This window comes from Myotis daubentonii, chromosome 2 (genome assembly GCF_963259705.1).
Source record: "Myotis daubentonii chromosome 2, mMyoDau2.1, whole genome shotgun sequence".
Classification (NCBI taxonomy): domain Eukaryota; kingdom Metazoa; phylum Chordata; class Mammalia; order Chiroptera; family Vespertilionidae; genus Myotis; species Myotis daubentonii.
Genome location: NC_081841.1, coordinates 208,835,924 through 208,855,817, shown reverse-complemented (window position 1 = coordinate 208,855,817; position 19,894 = coordinate 208,835,924). Strand labels below are relative to the sequence as shown.

Below are 19,894 nucleotides of genomic sequence, written 5' to 3'. Positions count from 1 at the left end.
ACATTAGGTGCCTCTTGAGATGATGCAATATAAGTACACAAATAATTGCAATAGGACTCCTGCAAAAAAGTAATAACTGCATTTAATCACAAGGAAACAAACAACAGACAGATCCAGAGCATGGGACACCAAACCAGGGCAACTGGCCTGGATTCTTTTTTAAAACAAGAATTTTAAAAGTGAAAAGAAAATAAAGAAGTATAACATTCAAGTGCAATTTATGAACTTTGACAACATCCCAAATAGGAAGAAAAGGCTATAAAAAATATTTGGAGACAAATATAAAATTTAAATATAGACAGTACAGTAAGATTTTATTGAAATAAGTCAATTCACTTAAAAATAGTAATGGTAAGGTAAGAATTCCCTTTTCTTAATAGATGCATACTTCAGTACCTAGCAGGTATATTTCATGACGTCCAAAAATTATATGTACATTTGCTGATATGTGACTCATGTTTGACGTATACTTAGAAGAGCAAAATCAAATGTGTCAAAATGTTAATAATTCGTAAATCTTGGTAAAAGGTAGACTGTGTCCTTGCACTACTGTTTCAATTTTCTATCGTTTGAAATTAAGATAGGGGACTAATGCTGGACTTAATATACCAATAATATAGAAAACAGAAGGAGCTCAGAGACTGCTACCAAGGAACACAGACAACTGAAAGGTCACTGAAAAGAGTTGGGGTTATCCATTCTCAGCAAGAAACACCAACGAATAAATTTAATATGGTTAAGTTATATCATATGCCTTAACTTAAAAAATAATAAACTAGATTGAGCTCAGCAATAACCCTAGAAAATCCTTTATATTAAACTGGTCTTGGATTCAATCAAGCTTGAAACAGTTCTTATGTATTAGCCAAACCAGGCAAAAAATGTGTGAATACCATGAGGGTTTGCCAGTCTTTGACAAAGAAGTGAAACCTTTTGTTCTTGTAGTCAAGCATATTAGGGTGACAATAATTAAGGCCATAGAGAAATATTATCTAAGAAACAGAGGAAATGATAAGGACTATAGTCCCCAAACCATTTACCAAGCATTACAAGAGCATTAAGTGATGTACAAGGGTAATTTTATCTATACACAATTTTCACCTTCTGTGCTCACTTTAAAATCTAATCTCATAAGAGACGCGACCTCGCTTTAATGAAACAAAAGGCTGATAGCTCTTTCTGCGCAGTTTTGGCCAGCTATCTCCAACGTGCCTGTTCCTGTTATGAGATGTTACCCTGAATAAAAGCTTTTCATGATCTAATGAGTTTAATAAATGCTGGCGATGGATTCCTGCCCTAAAAAATTAGTAACCTTAATTGGAAACACAAAAGCAAAATGCAAATTACAGTTCACAGGATAAAGGCAATGATAAATGTGTACACTTTAAAAAAGCATTAAACTCTATTAGCTCCAGAGCCACAAATCCCAACACTGACAGGTATTAGCTGTGTGACTGGGTAAATCATATCGCTCAGCTTTGAGGTTCTCATCTATAAAATGAATTTTTTCAGACCTAACCTTTATAGTAGTAAATATATACACACACATGTACATATGTGTGTGTGTGTGTGTGTGTGTGTGTATATATATATATATATATATATATATATATATATATATATTCATATATACCCTATATAATAAAAGCCTAATATGCAAATCTAACAAATGGTGGAAAGAGTGGTTGCTATGACATACACTGACCACCAGGGGGCACACTCAATGCAGGAGCTATCCCCTGGTGGTCAGTGTGTTCCCACAGGGGGAGTACCGCTCACCCAGAAGCCAGGCTCACGCCTCCGCAGCAGCACTGAGGATGCCGATGGGGAGCAGGCCTAAGCTGGCAGTCGGACATCCCCTGAGAGCTCCCAGACTGCGCGAGGGCGCAGGCGGGGCTGAGGGACCCTCCCCGAGTGCATGAATTTCATGCACTGGGCTTCTAGTCTATCTATCCTATCTAATAAAAGAGAAAAATGGTAATTGGCGTACGACGATACCCTTTTCATTGGCTAATCAGGGCTATATGCAAATTAACTGCCAACTAAGATTGGCAGTTAACTGCCAACAAGATGGCGGCTAATTTGCATATGTAGGCACAATGCAGGGAGGCGAAAGGGAAAGCAGGAAGAAGCCCCCTGCCACTGACAGTGATCAGAAACCCAGGGGGGAGCTAAGAGCTGGGGGGCAGGGCCCTGGCCCCCCAGCCATGATCAGAGAATCAGGTGCCTTTGCCGCCCTGGCCAGTGATAGCAGGAAGTAGGGGTGGAGCCAGCGATGGGAGCTGGACACAGTCGAAGCTGGCAGTCCCGGGAGCTAGGGGTCCCTTGCCTGGGCCTAAAGCGGAGCCCACGATCGCGGGGCCGCTGCAGCTGTGGGTCCCCGCTGCCCGAGCCGGACGCCTCAGCCAGAGGCGTTAGGCCTGGGCAGGGGCGGAGCCTGCAACCGCGGGGAGCTGGGGGTCCCCTGCCCAGGCCTGACACCTCTTCCGGAGGCCTCAGGCCTGGTCAAGGGGCCGATCTGGTGATTGGTGATCGGAGGGTGATGAGGGTCAACTCCTCTGGCGGAGGCGTCAGGCCTGGGCAAGGGGCAGAGCCTGCAACCGCGGGGAGCTGGGGGTCCCCTGTCCAGGCCTGACACCTCTTCCGGAGGCCTCAGGCCTGGTCAAGGGGCCGATCTGGTGATTGGTGATCGGAGGGTGATGAGGGTCTACGCCTCTGGCCGAGGCATTAGGCCTGGGCAAGGGGCAGAGCCAGCAATCGGAGGGGTCTGGGGGTCCCCTGCCCAGGCCTGACACCTGGGCCAGAGGCATCAGGCCTGGGCAAGGGGCCGATCCTGCGATTGGAGGGTGATGGGGGTCAATGCCTGAGGGCTCCCAGTATGTGAGAGGGGGCAGGCTGGGCTGAGGGACACTCCCCCCCCCCCCCACACACACACCCAGTGCACGAATTTCGTGCACCGGGCCCCTAGTTATATATAAAAGGCTAAGTGACAGACTGTACGTATGTATGTCCAACTGACCTGCAGGTACATATGGCGCACACTGGCAATTTAAAAATAAATGTTGAGCCCTAGCTGGTTTGGCTCAGTGGATAGAGCGTCAGCCTGTGGACTGAAGAGCCCAGGTTCGATCCTGGTCAAGGGCACATGCCTAGGTTGTGGGCTTGATCCCCAGTAGGGGATGTGCAGGAGGCAGCCAATCAATGATTCTCTCTCATCATTGATGTTTCTATCTCTCTTTCCCTCTCCCTTCCTCTCTGAAATCAATAAAGATATATTTAAAAATAAATAAATAAAAATAAATGTTGACTCGCACATGCATGATACATATAAAGCTCTCGTGGGCACCAATTGCAATGTGTGTGTTTCAATCAGTCATTGTCAATCGTGAATTTAATTGACACTTCTATTATAGAGAAAGGGCAAATAGAGATATTAAAATATTTCTTCTAATTAATTTCCTTTCAATGTGCACAAATATGTGCACCAGGCCACAGTATGTGTATATATATTTTTTTTCATAGGTATCACATATTAATATATATGACAACATATAACTCTAATAGTTTATACATAGTAAACAATAATTTTATTTCATCAGATGAGATGGATGTTAGCCACTTAACATTTAATATGTAAATGTAACAATTTATTCCACTCACTTATAAAATATCTTTTTAATCACTAAAATTGTCATTTCTTTTGAGTCTAATAATATATTAATCTCCAAGACATGACAAAACTTTGGTTATACATGCATCCTGCATGACTCTACATGTACATTTTTATTTTCCTTCATCTGGACGTTTTCTTCTTATACCTACTGATCCATAGTAATAACCTTAGAAGAGAATATTTTGTTCTTAGAATTTTTTGTGACTTCTGTAAGAGATGAGTAACTTTGTGGTAGGATACATTTAAAAGATTTAGCAATTATGGGTAATATTCCCTTTAATACAATTTGATAAAGGAAGTTGGAGTTAACACTTAGGGGAGAGAGGTGAGAATTGTATTGAGTAGTCTTAATTAACAACTTTATTTGGCCCAGGAGTTCAATGTTAGCACTGAAGAAGGTGAGAATTGAACTCTGAAATTTGTGAATAAACTGGCTGTGTGAAGGAAGAGCAGCATGATTTGCTCAGAGGGCTCACAAGGAAGCCAACAGCTCATTCATCAGCCTAAAGCAACTGAAGAATCTCAGTGTGCGTTAACTTTAGAAGAAAATATCTTAAAGAAAAAGCAGAAAGTCTCACAAATGAAAGCACAAACATTTTAAAATTATAACTATAAATTTTTACAAATATTCTACAGTATAAAAATTATAGCAGTTTTATTAAAAATGGCCCAAAATTTCACTGACACAGAAGAACCTAGAATTTAATTCATGTTAAAAAAAAAAAATGACTGCTTATGATAGGATGTCTCTTTCAATGAATCTACAACTCCCTTTGAGGCTAAATTTAGAATATGAGAATATAATTGAATAATTTTTCTCAACACTTTACCTTTACTTAGTTGAGATCTCTTTGATCTACTCTGCCAACTTCCCTATGGGTCACAGTCCTCTCTTGGCTCCATAACAGTAAATCTCAGAACACTGCTCATCCACAATTATTTAACAAATCTTCCTCTGACATTTCTATGACTCTATAATATCAATGTATCATCCTCATCTAACAAATGCCAAGGCATCCCTCTATCAGCTCACTTAACTTTCTTCCTCTCCAACTCCATTATCACCCTGAACAACTTCAGCACACAAGATTTAATCTAGACATTATCACAGCCCTATAAGTTTCTCTACAACATCAACAATCACCTATATTATACACTTCAGTAAATTACTTACAATTTATTTATTAAGTAAACCCTGTATGACATCATCTTAATTTTCAACCCCATCCTATTTTTACACAAAATCTGTTCTTCACTCTCATTAAAATAGAACTTAATTCTTTCACACCTAATTTATCAGCTGATCCCTGGCTTCTTTTGATCCCCTATCCAACTTTGAACCCATGACCACACATTTCAAATAGTAATACTGTCTCACTAGCACTCTCAAAGCACTTGCCTAACCCCCTTTACGCCATAAGCCAAACATGCTGACCACTAAGGAAGGTGTTCTTGCTCCTAAGCTGCTGAGTATTGGGGCAGAAAATGGTTTAACTCTATAGATTCCTCACTAAGAAGTTGGGTATTCTGGTTTCAAAGGATCCTCAAAGCTCATCCAACTAGTCTTCTCAATCCCATTGCTCCTCAAGGAAAACAAAAACTATGACTCATGAACTTGCTTTTTATCTTCCCTTTCTCACTACTGGTCATACTGGAATTACCTAGATCATGTTTGTGTAAATGTCAATGCCTTGGGCCTATCCCAAAGCAAATCAGAATGTCTGGGTATGGGAACCATATATTGACTCTACATTTTTCATTCCTTTCCAAAGCTTCACCCGTTCTTTCTCGCTTCTCTAACAACCTACCACCCATTTACAAATTATCTTAATTTTTTATAGTTACTGCATACATTTTCTCTCATAAATCTAAAATTATTCTAAAATATAAACTTGCATTACAAAACTAGAGGCCCAGTGCACAAAATTCGTGGGGGCGGGCATCCCTCTTGCAGCCCGGGACCCCTCGCTCCTTAACGCCTGCCTGCTCGCTGCTCCTTAGCTCTGCTGTGGAGGCGGGAGAGGCTCCTGCCACCGGTGCTGTGCTCACAGGTCGGTCATGAGCCGGCTTCTGGATGAGCAGTGCTCACCCTGTGGGAGTGCAACGACCGCCAGGGGGCAGCTCCTGCATCGACCGTCTGCTCCCTGCTGGTCAGTGCGCATCATAGTGACTGGTTGTTCTGGTCGTTCCACCACAATGGTCGCTTAGGCTTTTATTATACAGATAGGCTATAATAAGCAAACAAATAAATAAAGGTTACTTTGAGCTCTGTTATTTAAAAAAATTAAGGGTCCAACCCTGACCAGTGTGGCGCGGTTGGTTGGGTGTCATCCCATACATACACCAAAAACATACCCAGTTTGCAGGTTCAATCTTCAGTCAGGGTGCATGTGGGAGGCAACCAATTGATGTTTCTTTCTCTCTCCCTCCCTTCCTCTCTCTAGGATCAATAAACAAACAAAATTAAGAGTCCATATTTAACAATTCATTTAACAACATAATGTTACGTAAAATCATTTAATAGTAACCATTAATTATGGTTAATGTTATTAGAATATATTCAAGTATATGTAACTGTGAAATAAATACTTTGGTAATAAGGTATTTTTAGACTATACCTGCCAGAAATACAATGATCAAATAAATATATTTTTCCACATAGTAGTGAATATAGGAATTCAGTTAATTCAACTTTTAGGTACAAGAAAATGATTTTCCTAAAACATATTTGGCATTACAGCATGTCAAAAGACATTTTGTAGTTTTAGGGGAAATATCTCTTATACAAAAATGTCAATTAAGGTGGTATTTTTCCTGCCTAGGGCTGCACAGCATCCCTTAAGATATACATACCTTCCCTATCCATACGTGCTAGCCCAATTCTGAGAGCAGTATTAATGCTCACTTGAGTACTGGTCCTCAAATTTGATAGGAGAGAAACTCGGAATCATCTGAAGTGCTGTTTTTCAAAATACTTTTGTTCACTATCCTCTCTGCCCACAGTGAGCCATGCCCTATTATATACTCACTATCAGGTTGTGATGAGATCCTTGAAAATTTCAGAACACTGAAATTCTCTTTCTGCAAACTCCTATGAACAGAACCGTTTTGTCTTTTTCATTGACCATGTCACTAATAACATCCATGTCTACTACAGCTAACAATGCCTCAGACATTTTTAAAAAGTCTACAGATGAATATACAATGTGCAGAGTTTGGATGTGGAGTTACCACACAAAAAGCAATTGTTTTTCAGAAAACAGTGGTCAAGTGGTCAGCTAAGAAGAAACAGACAATGGATAAGGACAAACAACAGCTGTCCTTAACCATTGAAGAAATGGAGTATTCAATTTAAAGTCTCCTGAAAAAAAAATCTCTAGGCCTGAATGGTTTTGCTGAAGAATTCTATCAAACATTTAAAGAAGTAGTAACACAATCTTCTAAAATTGTGTAAGTTTTCACAATCTCTTCCAGAATAATAAATGAGGAGATAACATTTCCCGATTCACTTTATGAGGCCAATATTACCCTGGTACCAAAACTAGACAAAACAGCATTAAAATGATATAAAAAGTGACCCAGATCAATATCTATCATAAAGTTAGATGTGAAAATTTTCAACAAAATATTAGCAAAGGGAATCCGGCAATGCATAAAAAGAATAATATTCCACAATTAAGTGGGATTTATTCCAAATTATAAGACTGGACCAACATTGGAAAATCAAAGTAATTCACCATATCAACAGGCTAAAGAAGCAAAATCACATTAATTCACATCAATAAAAATTTAACAAAATCCAACACCCATTCAGGATAAAAACGCTCAGCAAACTACAAATAAAGAACTTCCTCAACTTGATAAAGGCCATCAATAAAAATCCTATTGCTATATCATACTTAATGATGAAAGACTGAATGCTTTCTCTCAAAGATCAGATCAAAATTTAAGACTAAACTTTTAGAAAAAAAATGGGGAAAAACTCTGGGGATCTAGGGCTACGCAAAGAGTTCTTCAATTTTACAAGGAAAGTAAGACTGTAAGAGGAGAAAGTTATAAATTGAAGCTCACCAAAATTAAAATCTGCAAAGGATTCCATTATGAGCATGAAAAGAAAGCCATGGACTGGAAGAAAATATTTGAAAATCACATATCTGACAAAGAACTAGCATCTATAATATATAAAAAACTCCGAGAACTCCAATTAGAAATGGGCAAAAAACATATGTATTTCACTGAAGATATATGGATGATAAATAAGCATGCAAAACAATATTCGACAAGAGAAATAAGCACATAAAAAATATGTTCAACCATTAGCCATTAGAGAAATGCAAAATCAAACCACAATGAGACAGCACTCCATCTCTATCTAAGTGACAACAGCAGTGCTGGTGAGGAGATGGAAAAACGACCTCATTTACACCCTGCTGGTGGATGTGTAGACTGACACAGCCACTCTGGAAAACATTTAGACAGTTTCTTGTAAAGCTGAGCAGGCAACCACCATACAACCCAAGCACTATACTGTCTGGTGTTTATCCCCGAGAAACAAAAACTTAAGTTCACACAAAAACCTGTATAAGAAGTTTCACAGCAGTTGTATATATCATGGCCAAAAACTAGAAACAACACTGATGTCCTTTAACAGATGGGTGGTTAAAGTGTGTATTTCCGTATCATAAAATATTACTCAGTAAAAAAAAGATTAAACTATTGATAAATGCAACAACTTGGATGGATTTTGAGGGAATTATAGTAAGTGAATGAAAAGCAAACCAAAAAGGTCATATACTGTATGATTCCATTTACATAACAGTCTTGACAAAATACAGAAATAGAGAACGAATTTTGGAGGTTGGGAGTGGAATGGACGTGGGGGTGGCAATAAAGGACAGCAAGAGAGATTCTTATGGGGATGGATGGACTTTGTATCGTGACTGTATCAATACCAACACCCTGCTGGTGAGAGTGCATATAGTTCTGCAAGATGTTACCACTGAGGGCCAACAGGTAAAAGGTATATGATTTGTTTGCATTATTTTTTTTACAATTGCACATGAACCTACAATTATCTCAAAATAAAAAGTTCCATTAAAAAACAGCATTTGCTACATATGTATTACATTTGTACTTGTCCAAAATTTTCTTTAGGCTATTTCTACTGAAAAATACTTCATGCATTTCAAATTGTTTACTTCTGTTTCACAGGAAGCAAGTTCTAGTCATTGGAGAGATTGAAAACTAAATGGACTTCCCTAGTAAGTGTGTCCTCTCTATAAAACTGTTAGAATAGATTAGTCTAAAGGGACTACTTCACTGTCTACAAGATATAATTAGGTGACCTACAAGGCATTATTCAAACCAAATTCTATCATATTCTTACCTTTAGATAGGACATACTAATAAATATTTTTCATGATTATATATGAAAATGGTCAATAACTATGTTACATAATAAAATAATATTGGCCTATCAATGTCATTTCCTAGAATACAATGATTTTAGCTTACTTTTAAATGCTCATAGTTATATATGAATAAAACATTGAACAACTGTTTTATTCTATTATGTACATTTACCTTTCATATAATAAAGTAAATATATAAGCACGGGATAGTAGTTTTTTAAAATTTTAAATGCTTGATTACCTGCACACAGAACACTGCCGCTGAGGCTGAAGAGCCGTGAACATAACAATCATAGAATAGTTTCGAGGTGGTGCCTTTATAAATTTTCGGAATTTGTCGCCATTCATTCGGAAGATTGAGCGCCTGGAACTCCATTCCATCAACTGTTCTACTTTTTCGGCTAACAGATTCTGCAATTAAATATAGGAATTTAAATTTACACAAGGTTAAAGTCCTTCAGTTTGTATTTCATATAAGCAGATTACATGAGATTATATTTTAGCCAATGTTATTTTCTGTTAAAAGTCCTTGTTTTGGTGAACAATACCAGAAGTAATAAGACACATCAACATCATGTATTCCCTGAGATCCGCAGATAAGAGCACATCACCTCCATGGTATTCTTAGCAAAAAGGTAAACCTCAATCTAATCATGAGAAAACATTACACTGACAGAAGTTTAGTAACAGTCTATAAAATAACTAACCAGTGCTCTTCAAAGGTGTCAAGTTCATGAAAGACCAGGAAAGGCTGAGGAACAGTAACATGGAGAAGAGGGAGAGATGAAAACTAAATGTAATATGGAACCTCTCACAATCCGGGACCCCTCGGGGGATGTTGGACAGCCGTTTTGGCACGATCCCCACAGGCCAGGCCTAGGGACCCCACAGGTGCACGAATCCATGCACCGGACCTCTGGTATGCATATAAGATCTTTGGTTAATCTCTTCCCACCCTCCCCCCTTCCCTCTAAGATTCATCAGTCTGTTCCATGTTTCCATGCCTGTGCGTTGAGTGTCTGCCCCCTGGTGGTCAGTGCGCATCATAGCTACCAGACAATCGGTTGCTTAGGTTTTTACATAGAAATACACGTTGTTATTTATAAACTTCTAAAATAAACATTAATCAAGAAAGTACAAGATCTCTCTTTTTTTTGAGTATTCACACAAGGTTGTTAACTTTTGTTCCACTTTCCACCCACAAGGAGCAGAGTGTTCAGTTTTTATATCTCTTGCCTCAAGCAACTTTCCCATTTTAGAGTCAACAATCCAAGAGCCAGAAGCACCTGAAATTGCTATCAGATATATGGCTTTGATCATCGTTTCAGAATGCTCTCTGAACATTCGTCACTGATACAGAGCCAATGACAATTAGCCACACTCATTTCAGAAATTATAAAAAATTAAGCTTATTTTTTAAATGTAGCATTATCACCCATACTTTAATATAAGGCTTAAAACAACCAAAAAGACATGCTTAAAGAGTACTTCCAATGTATCAGTTACCATACTAGGCATACAACATGTCAGGTGCCAACCAACATCCCTATTCCACAGAGAAAAAAATTCAGGTTCAGAAAACCTAACTTACTCAAGATCAAATTACTAAGTGGTTAAGCCTGTATTCAAACTTGGCTTTTCTACTGTTAATTCCTAGGCTGTTTATCCATGTAATAGTGGTGTGTGTGTGTGTGTGTGTGTATGTATGTTATACGTTCATGTATGAGATATCTCTATATACACACACACAGTCTTTAAAAAAATCTGGGGAACCATATAAACAAAAGTAGACTTTTCTACACAGTGAGACAGTTTATTATGAAAGTTCCTCTAATGCAGTGGTTCTCAATCTTCCTAATGCCACGACCCTTTAATACAGTTCCTCATGTTGTGGTGACCCCCAAGCATAAAATTATTTTCGTTGCTACTTCATAACAGTAATTTTGCTACTGTTATGGATCGTAATGTAAATATCTGAGATGCTATATGTGTTTTCCAATGGTCGCGACTCACAGGTTGAGAACTGCTGCTCTAATGTAATTCCCTGATTAGGCCTAGAAAATAATTCTTTGTAAGCATGCATTCTTTATGGTAAAAACTAGGCCAGGTAAATAAGTTAACATGTAGTTTACAGATGTTTAAAGGTTTTAAGATAATATAGAAAGATGTATTTTTAAAGTACCAATACACTTGAAGAAAATAATAGCAAAAATATTGAGCATTAAGTATGGATTTAGAACACATAATTAAAGAGAGCCGAGTCCCAGATTCTCTATTGAGGAAGTAGTGTGCAGAAGTGAGCCGTTTGATTAGCTGTCTTCTTCATACAGAAAAAAAAGGTCTGGGAAGGGAAGGGCATCATGGTTGACTCACAATTTCAAGAGCATCCTATATAATAAAAGCCTAATATGCAAATTGACCGAATGGCCGAATGACCAATGGAACGGTCAGTTACTATCGCTATGATGTGCGCTGACCACCAGGGGGCAGATGCTGAATGCAGGAGCTCCCCCCAGCCCCCAGGCCACCCAAGGCAGGTGCCAGCGGGGGATCCCCCGATCACTCGGCCAGTTGCCCCGCAGAGGGAGGCCACCGGTAGCGGCGGTGGCAGGGCAATCAGGGGACAGGGACAGCCAGCGAGTGGGCTGGCACCACCACCCCCTGATCGCCCTGCAATTGCCTCCGAGGCGGGTGCCAGTGGGGTCGCCTGATTGCCCCACTAGTCACCTTGCAGAGGGAGGTGAACGATGGCGGCGGCAGGGGGTGGGGCCGGCAAGTGGGCAGCACCAGGCCAGCCAAGGCGCGTGCCAGCAGGGCCCCCGATCGTCCCACCAGTCGCCCCACAGATTGGCCCTGATTGCCGGTCAGGCCTAGGGACCCTACCGTGCACCAATTTTGTGCACCGGGCCTCTAGTCTATTATAAAGAAGGTTGAGCTAATTCTCCAAAGAAAGTATTGCAAGGTGATATAGTAGAAACTTTCAGTAAGGAACAGAAACTGGTCAATGTGAGTTCAATGACCTAAGAAAGAATCACAGGTTGAGCTACAGCCTCCAAACAAGTTTATTCCACTGTTGCATTTCTCTGGGACAGGACTGTAGTCCTATTTAAGGGCAAGGGTGAATTTGTCCCTTTGACATATGTATTTCCATTTCAGGGCCATCTGTGCTCCTTTCTGTTGGAATTGTTTTCCTTCTGCTACCATTTCATTTCTGCAGAACTGCTTTCAGACTTCACCACCTTCTCTGTTTGGGTGTCCGTTTTGGTCTCTTAAAGAGAGTAATACTCAGGAACCTTGATTCCCTATTCTCAAGGGAACAAGTAAAAAAATAATAATTTCTGGGGGAACTTTGTCTATTTCAGGGAACACAGACACATCCATAAGATGGAATATAATGTAACCTTTAAAACTGAGAAAGCACCATATGTCTATTTTTAAATTAGAAAAGAATTCAATAGCTCAAGTCCGAATGATGGTTCTGTATTTATATGCAACTACAGGCCCGGTGCACAAAAATTTGTGCACTGGGGGGGGGGGGGGGGCGGTCCCTCAGCCCGGCCTATGCCCTCTCACAGTCTGGGACCCCTCGGGGGACGACCACCTGCTGGCTTAGGCCTGCTCCCCAGGGGATTGGGCCTAAGATGGCAATCAGACATCCCTCTGGCAGCCCGGCAGCCCTCGGGGGATGTCCATTTGCCAGCGGGGAGCAGACCTAAGCTGCAGTCGGACATCCTTAGTGCTGCTGAGGAGGCAGGAGAGGCTCCCACCACCACCGCTGTACTGGCAGCCATCAGCCTGGATTGTGGCTGAGCAGAGCTCCTCCATGTGGGAGCTCACTGACCACCAGAGGGCAGCTCCTGCATTGAGCGTCTGCCCCCTGATGGTCAGTGTGTGTCATAGTGACCAGTCATTCCCAGTCTCTTCGCTGTTAGGGTCAGTTTGCATATTACCCTTTTACTATATAGGATAAAGGCCTGGTGCACAGGTGAGGGCCGGCTGGTTTGCCCTGAAGGGTGTCCCGGATCAGGGTTGGGGTCCTGCTTGGGTGCCTGGCCAGCCTGGGTGAGAGACTGATGGCTGTTTGCAGCTGGTCACACCCCCGTCAGGGTGGGGTTCCCCACTGGGGTGCCTGGCCAGCCTGGATGAGGGGCTTAGGGTTTTCAGTCTGGCCAAGCCCACCGGCAACTGAAGCTTCCAGCCTCTCCCTTTTTTTTCTTTTTTTATTCTGGGATTTATTTACCTTCTATAATTGAAACTTTGTTGCCGCTCCAGCTCCGAGGCCATGGCCTGCTGAAAGAAGGTATCTGGGGTTTGTTTAGCGTCTATAATTGCAACTTTGTTACTTAGAGTGGAGCTCAGAGCCCGGCCCCAGCAGGGAGGAAGCTTGGCTTCCTTCATCACTGGAGCAAGCAAGCCTCCTGCTCGCTTCAGCTGCATGGCTGCCGGCCGCCATCTTGGTTGGCGGTTAATTTGCATATCTCGCTGATTAGCCAATGGGAAGCGTAGCGGAGGTACGGTTAATTTCAATCTTTGTCTATTATTAAGATAGGATGTGACCTGACCGAATTATTTCTCTGAATCTCAGTTTCTTTATTTCTAAAACAAATAATACCTCACAACTATGTTGATAAAATTAAATGACTTAATGCAGGATAGGCACTCAAATTGTGTTCCCTTCTGCTCAGGTTAATGTCTATCAGCAACACAGAGGAACAGTGGCTTCTGAAGGAATATCTAAGTGGAAATTTTTTTTAAAAAAAAAATAATCTAATTACTATCTTAAATCTAATGTTTTCTCAGTACTTAGTAAATGACAAGCACTATGCTAAATTTATAAATGAACACTGTGGATTACTGATAAATGACAAGCATTGTGTTAAATCTATGGAAAATGAAAGAGGAAGGAGTACAGCAGGTCCTCCTCTCAAGGCCTTATGGCAAAGAAGCTCTAGCATTAAAAGTATAGCTTATATTGGTATTACACTGTGGCTTTGGTGTTAAGTAAATGCCTTATTGCCATCAGGGCAAGATGGCATATAAGATCTCATGTCTGTGAACACTAACTGGTTGGTAATGGCTAATTTAAATTTAGTACAGGGGAAAATTCTGAAACCTTGACAGGGGCTATGAAAAGAGTGTGTGATCAGTTGGATTCTGTAGGCTAAGGCCAGGAAATAGGAACAGGAGTGCCATAAATCTACCAGATCAGAAAAGACAAAAGGAATCTAATATTTAGAATCTTTAAAGAAGAAACCCTGTCCTCGCCTGTTACATTGTAAAAAGCAAGGGCTAGCAGGTTCCACATATTAATGAAGTTAAGGTAGTCAGTCATATTAACTACAGGTGCCCAGTCTATATTTTTATCTTAATGTTTTTTATGAAAACTGAATTTTAAGGCAAGTCACTATAATAAATGAACTGGCATAATCTATATGCCAATCCTCAGCATGATATTACTCAAACTGTTCTCAATTCTTGTTTCTACAAATCAATTCCTAACAAAAATACAAGTAAGTGGTACATTTCACTAAGCATCATGGAATAAAATTGTTCATTCTAAAGTGAAACTTACATAGGGAAAAAAATCTCACTAATCTAATACTTTTATATTCATATGTTGTTTCCAGCATTTTATCCCTAGGTACATTTTAATGATGATCAGATCCACCTAAACAAAGATACACATGTGGTCTCATGTCTTAAGAGACGTCTACCAGAGGAATAGCCATTCAAGTGCCTGTGTACCAGTCACCTACACAGTATTTACTCAGATACTCGCTATCATTAAAATAGCCATAATATAATGTGCTTATAGCAGCGGTTCTCAACCTGTGGGTCGCGACCCCTTTGGGGGTCTAAAGACTCTTTCACAGGGGTCACCTAAGACCATTGGAAAACACATATATAATTACATTTTGTTTACAGTAGCAAAATTACACTTATGAAGTAGCAACAAAAATAATTTTATGGTTGGGGGTCACCACAACATGAGGAACTGTATTAAAGGGTTGGGGCATTAGGAAGGTTGAGAACCACTGGCTTACAGTAATTCACAGGATATAGATTTGGAGTGAGAATAAGAAGTACATGTTGAAGGTATCTGTTGATGACACATAGAAACCATGACCCCTTCTGTCTCTCCGTATTTTGGGGGAGTCTTTACTTTTTAAGACTTTAGTATCTAAGAGGTTCACTCAAAGCCCACTGATAAATCAAACAGAAGTAGCCAGATGGGTGTTGTTTTGCATTTGGGAAAAAACTTATCTTCAACTCCTGAAATTATTTGTTCCTACAAATCCTTATTCATTTTCCTTAATATTATACAATTCCTCTCAGGTTTTAATACAATACAAAGGGCAATTAATACTTCCAGAAATCAAAATACAGAGACCAGGCACTCCATCACCCCATGTACATTACAAACTGACCACTAACAACCACCAGGAGCCTTAAGGGCACTCAGAAGACCACATAATAAATAAGAAAATAGACTATTTTGATTAAAAATATATTAAATGCAAATAATACATATGCCCAAAGAGGGCAAGGATTCAAACAGTCCGTTCAATCAATTAAGAACTCAGCAAATTATGGTATTTCTGCAGGAAATATAACACTCTATTGGAAAACTCAACTATCATTACTTCAAAGATGCAAAAGTAAGAGATTCAGAAGACTTTAAATAAATCATCCTGAAAGTTTTTTATGTATTTAATATCAAGCTCTTTAAATTTAGAGAGGAACAGTGGAAATCCTCAGACAATTCCTCCTCAGAGAAGACACTAAAGGTGACCTGGTCCGCGTGAAGGACATCAAAGGGAATCAGCATTTGTGACAGGGAGTGGGGTATCTACAAGTGGGAATAGCCTTACACACATTTCCTAAGACCAACATGTCAAAAATAGTAGTACCTAATTCAACTCACATCTGAATAAAAAATATAGAAATAGTTATTTGATAAAACATTCATTCAAATATTCATGTCTTTTTTAGAAAAGAAAAACCTTGCAACACTGCAATATTTCGTTAAGTGAACTATTTCTAAGAGGCAGTAAAAATATTTTTAGTGACACTCATGTAATTAATGGCTTTACCAGAATTGGGAGTTATTCTGTTTTATTTTTTACTACAAAGTGAAGACAGTTATTTTATTGTTTTGGGTTTTTATTTAATTCATGTGGGCTGTCTTCGTGACAATTTTTCACAGTAAATTGCTTAAATACAATACTCTCCTGTCAAGAGATAGCATCATTAGAATTTTGATCCCTGAAGGATCAAAATATGATATCATTTTAATAAGGGACAGTCATGAAAGGGGCTAAGTGAGCATCCGTTTTTATTCCCCTGCATTAGTTTCAGTCACCATATTTATTGAACTCTGTATCTTTCTGTTAGATAAATAAATATTCCATTTTAAAAACAGGTACCAGCGACAAAGCCTCACAGCAGCGGCAAGAGGAGAGAAGAAACCCTTCCTACAGCTGTACACAGCCATCTGGCCTTACTCTCCTGGGGGCCCAGATCCAGGCAAGGTGGCCATTACCAGTGTTAACGAGAATAGCAGAAATCCTATTATAATAATACAGTACAGCACAAAATAATACATTATTTTAGAAGCCAGGTTTGTATATAACTCTTCAGTAATAATAGCAACATATAATGTGTTATAGCTAAAGAAAATGTTTACTACAAAAATATGTAAAAACAAAAACATCAACTATTAATTGCAAAATTGAGAGATGATTTTTCTTAGCAAGTTTATTCTTAAGTCACAGAAACTGATCAGTAAGATCTGTGATGGTTAAATTATTAAAACCAAGAAAACCTATATGGAATCTAACAGCAAACAAGCCAAGAGCAAAGCTTTAAATGTACTTTAAATGTTTTCCAATGCCTTTCATCAACCAAAATAAGATTTGGTTTACTGAACTACTTCCAAATGATAGGAGAAGTAAAATATTTGGGGTAGAGCAAAAGATTTCCTTTAGTTATTTTGGGTAAAAGGTATTAAAATGATCACAGCTACCTACTAATTCAAATCTGTATTACCAGCAGAGGCCCAACGATTTGTGGCCCCAAGTCTCCAAAGAAACTCCTATATAATAAAAGGGTAATATGCAAATTGACCCTAATGGCGGAACAACTGGGAAAGACCAGTTGCTATCATGCGCACTGACCACCAGAGGACAGACGCTCAATGCAGGAGCTGACCACTGGTGGTCAGTGTGCTTCCACAGGGGGAGCTCTGCTCAACCACAAACCAGGCTGACGGCTGCAAGCACAGTGGTGGTGGTGGGAGCCTCTCCCGCCTCACCTCCTCGGCAGCGCTAAGGATGTCCGACTGCAGCTTAGCACACTCCCCACTGGCAGGTGGACATCCCCCAAGGGTCTCCTGAGCTGCCAGAGGGATGTCTGACTGCCAGCAGGTGGACATCTCGTGATGTGTCCCGGACTGTGAGAGGGACCCCCCGAGTGCAGAATTTTCATGCACCAGGTCTCTAGTTGCATAATATTAGAGAAAATATCCTAAGTTTACACCCGGCCCCAGAATAAAATGAGATGCCCCTGCTTGTTCCATTTATCCCTACAATATAAAGAATGGATCGTAATTGAAATGTATTACTTATTAAAAGCACAAAAGTAATGTAAGGTAGCAAAGCAAGCAAAAAAGTGAATTTAGTACAGAGTAGACCAGCCGTGGGCAAACTACGGCCTGCGGGCCGGATCCGGCCTGTTTGAAATGAATAAAACTAAAAAAAAAAAAAAAAAAAAAGACCGTGCCCTTTTATGTAATGATGTTTACTTTGAATTTATATTAGTTCATACAAACACTCCATCCATGCTTTTGTTCCGGCCCTCCGGTCCAGTTTAAGAACCCATTGTGGCCCTCGAGTCAAAAAGTTTGCCCACCCCTGGAGTAGACCCTCTTAGCAGGGGGCAGGACTACTTGAGTATGAACTCAAGAGATAAATCAAAATAAAGAACTCAGGAAGGGAGAATCTATGGGTAAAATTCCATTTCATTGCAAATTCAGAAACAGATTTACCAAAGCACTCTCATGGCTCACATAGTTCTTGGTCCAGACCCCGTTCCCCATCCACTGTGGCAAGAATTCCTCTTCTTAAGAGCAGTGGTTCTCAACCTTCCTAATGTCGCGACCCATTAATACAGTTCCTCATGTTGTGGTGACCTCCAACCATAAAATTATTTTCGTTGCTACTTCATAACTGTAATTTTGCTACTGTTATAAATCGTAATGTAAATATCTGATATGCAGGATGTATTTTCAATGTTGCAAATTGAACATAATTAAAGCATAGTGATTAATCACAAAACAATATGTAATTGTATGTGTGTTTCCCGATGGTCTTAGGCGACCCCTGTGAAAGGGTCGTTCGACCCCCAAAGGGGTCAGGACCCATAGGTTGGCGACCCACAGGTTGAGAACCGCTGTCTTAGAACATTTGCTATTATGATCAGAGAGAGCGGTCCAGGGCTAAAGTTCATCATGAAAACTTGGAAGTAGTCTGTACATCAGGTCCCATGTTTAGTGCGAATATTCATTTGCTAAAAATATTATATAAATATTTTGCTTCATTTAACACATACATGTAATATGCTATATTAAAAATACCAACATAAAATGTTAAGGGTAATATGTTATACAATGGTAAATCTTTCAAAATCACCCTAAAAAGACATAACATTTTAATGCGTACACCCTTTCTACACCAATAACATGTCTAACAGTGTGTCTGAGGAAATCATCAGCCAAGGCACATGTGCTTAGGTATAAGGACATTCACTGCAGCACTGTTAGTAACTGCAAATGCCTGTTAATCTTATGTGTGCCATAAAGAGAAGATGGCTTAGATCATAACATGGCATGGAAAAGAACAGGATCATAGGCAATAACAAGATGAGACAGACTTACCGAAAAGGATAGCCACAATTTACCTTTACGTAATTCAAAAGGATTACTTTTCAGAATACTGTGTAAAGTACTAATTCATATTTCAAAATAGATGTGTGTGACTATTTGTTCAACTTATTTTATATACATGCTGAATATCTGCAAGGACATACAGCAAACTGCTAATGGTTTATCTCTAGAGAAGATTACTTCATAAATTCCCATGTTGTTTTAAATTTTTACCTATATTACTCTGTAAACAACAGAACAGTCATTGCCCCCTGGACAAAGACAGTGAAAAATCTTCAAAAAAGAGCAGCTAAAAGATAAGATACTGTGATTCCTGTAGGAAGAAATGTTTAACCAGCCAGGGGTGCATCAGTTACCCTATGCCTCCTTGCTGTTCCTATACTACTCTTCCCATCTACTGATTGCTCCTACACTCATCTTCCCGTCTATTGATTGATTCGATGAGTATTTTGAAATCTACACTCACTTCACTTCAATATAATCCTTACTTTTGGTCAGGTTGGTATGTGAGAAAATGAGACTCTTCCATTATATTCTAACGTGCAGTTACTACCACATTAATCTTTAGTAATGAACACCCTCATTTCAGAAAAAGGGAGTATGTATAAAAAAAATTCTTCAATAACCAGGGCTTTATGTATCTCTTTACTAAGAAACTGAAGAAAGCAATCCCAGATTTTTCAAGGCTAATTTAGTGAAACAGTAAGGTAAAGGGATAGAAGAAATCAATATAAGCCCAAAAACTAAAACTATTTTCCTGGCTCTAGCAAAATACAGTTTTGAGTTTTTCTGGTTATAAACATGCCAGAAATGAGCAAATTAAATATTGCAGAGTAATACAGTTTTAACCACATTAATGGAGTTCCC

The 19,894-nt window shown here is 39.5% G+C and overlaps 1 protein-coding gene across 2 annotated transcripts in view; it reads right to left on the bottom strand.

Moving 5' to 3' along the window:
* TUSC3 (tumor suppressor candidate 3) overlaps positions 1–19,894 on the bottom strand; it is a 110,230-nt gene that overhangs the window by 68,053 nt on the left and 22,283 nt on the right. For both annotated transcript variants that reach the window (XM_059685554.1, XM_059685553.1), the window contains exon 2: positions 9,326–9,495. In XM_059685554.1, the coding sequence (XP_059541537.1) occupies positions 9,326–9,495 (170 nt within the window). The remainder of the gene's footprint in view (positions 1–9,325; positions 9,496–19,894) is intronic.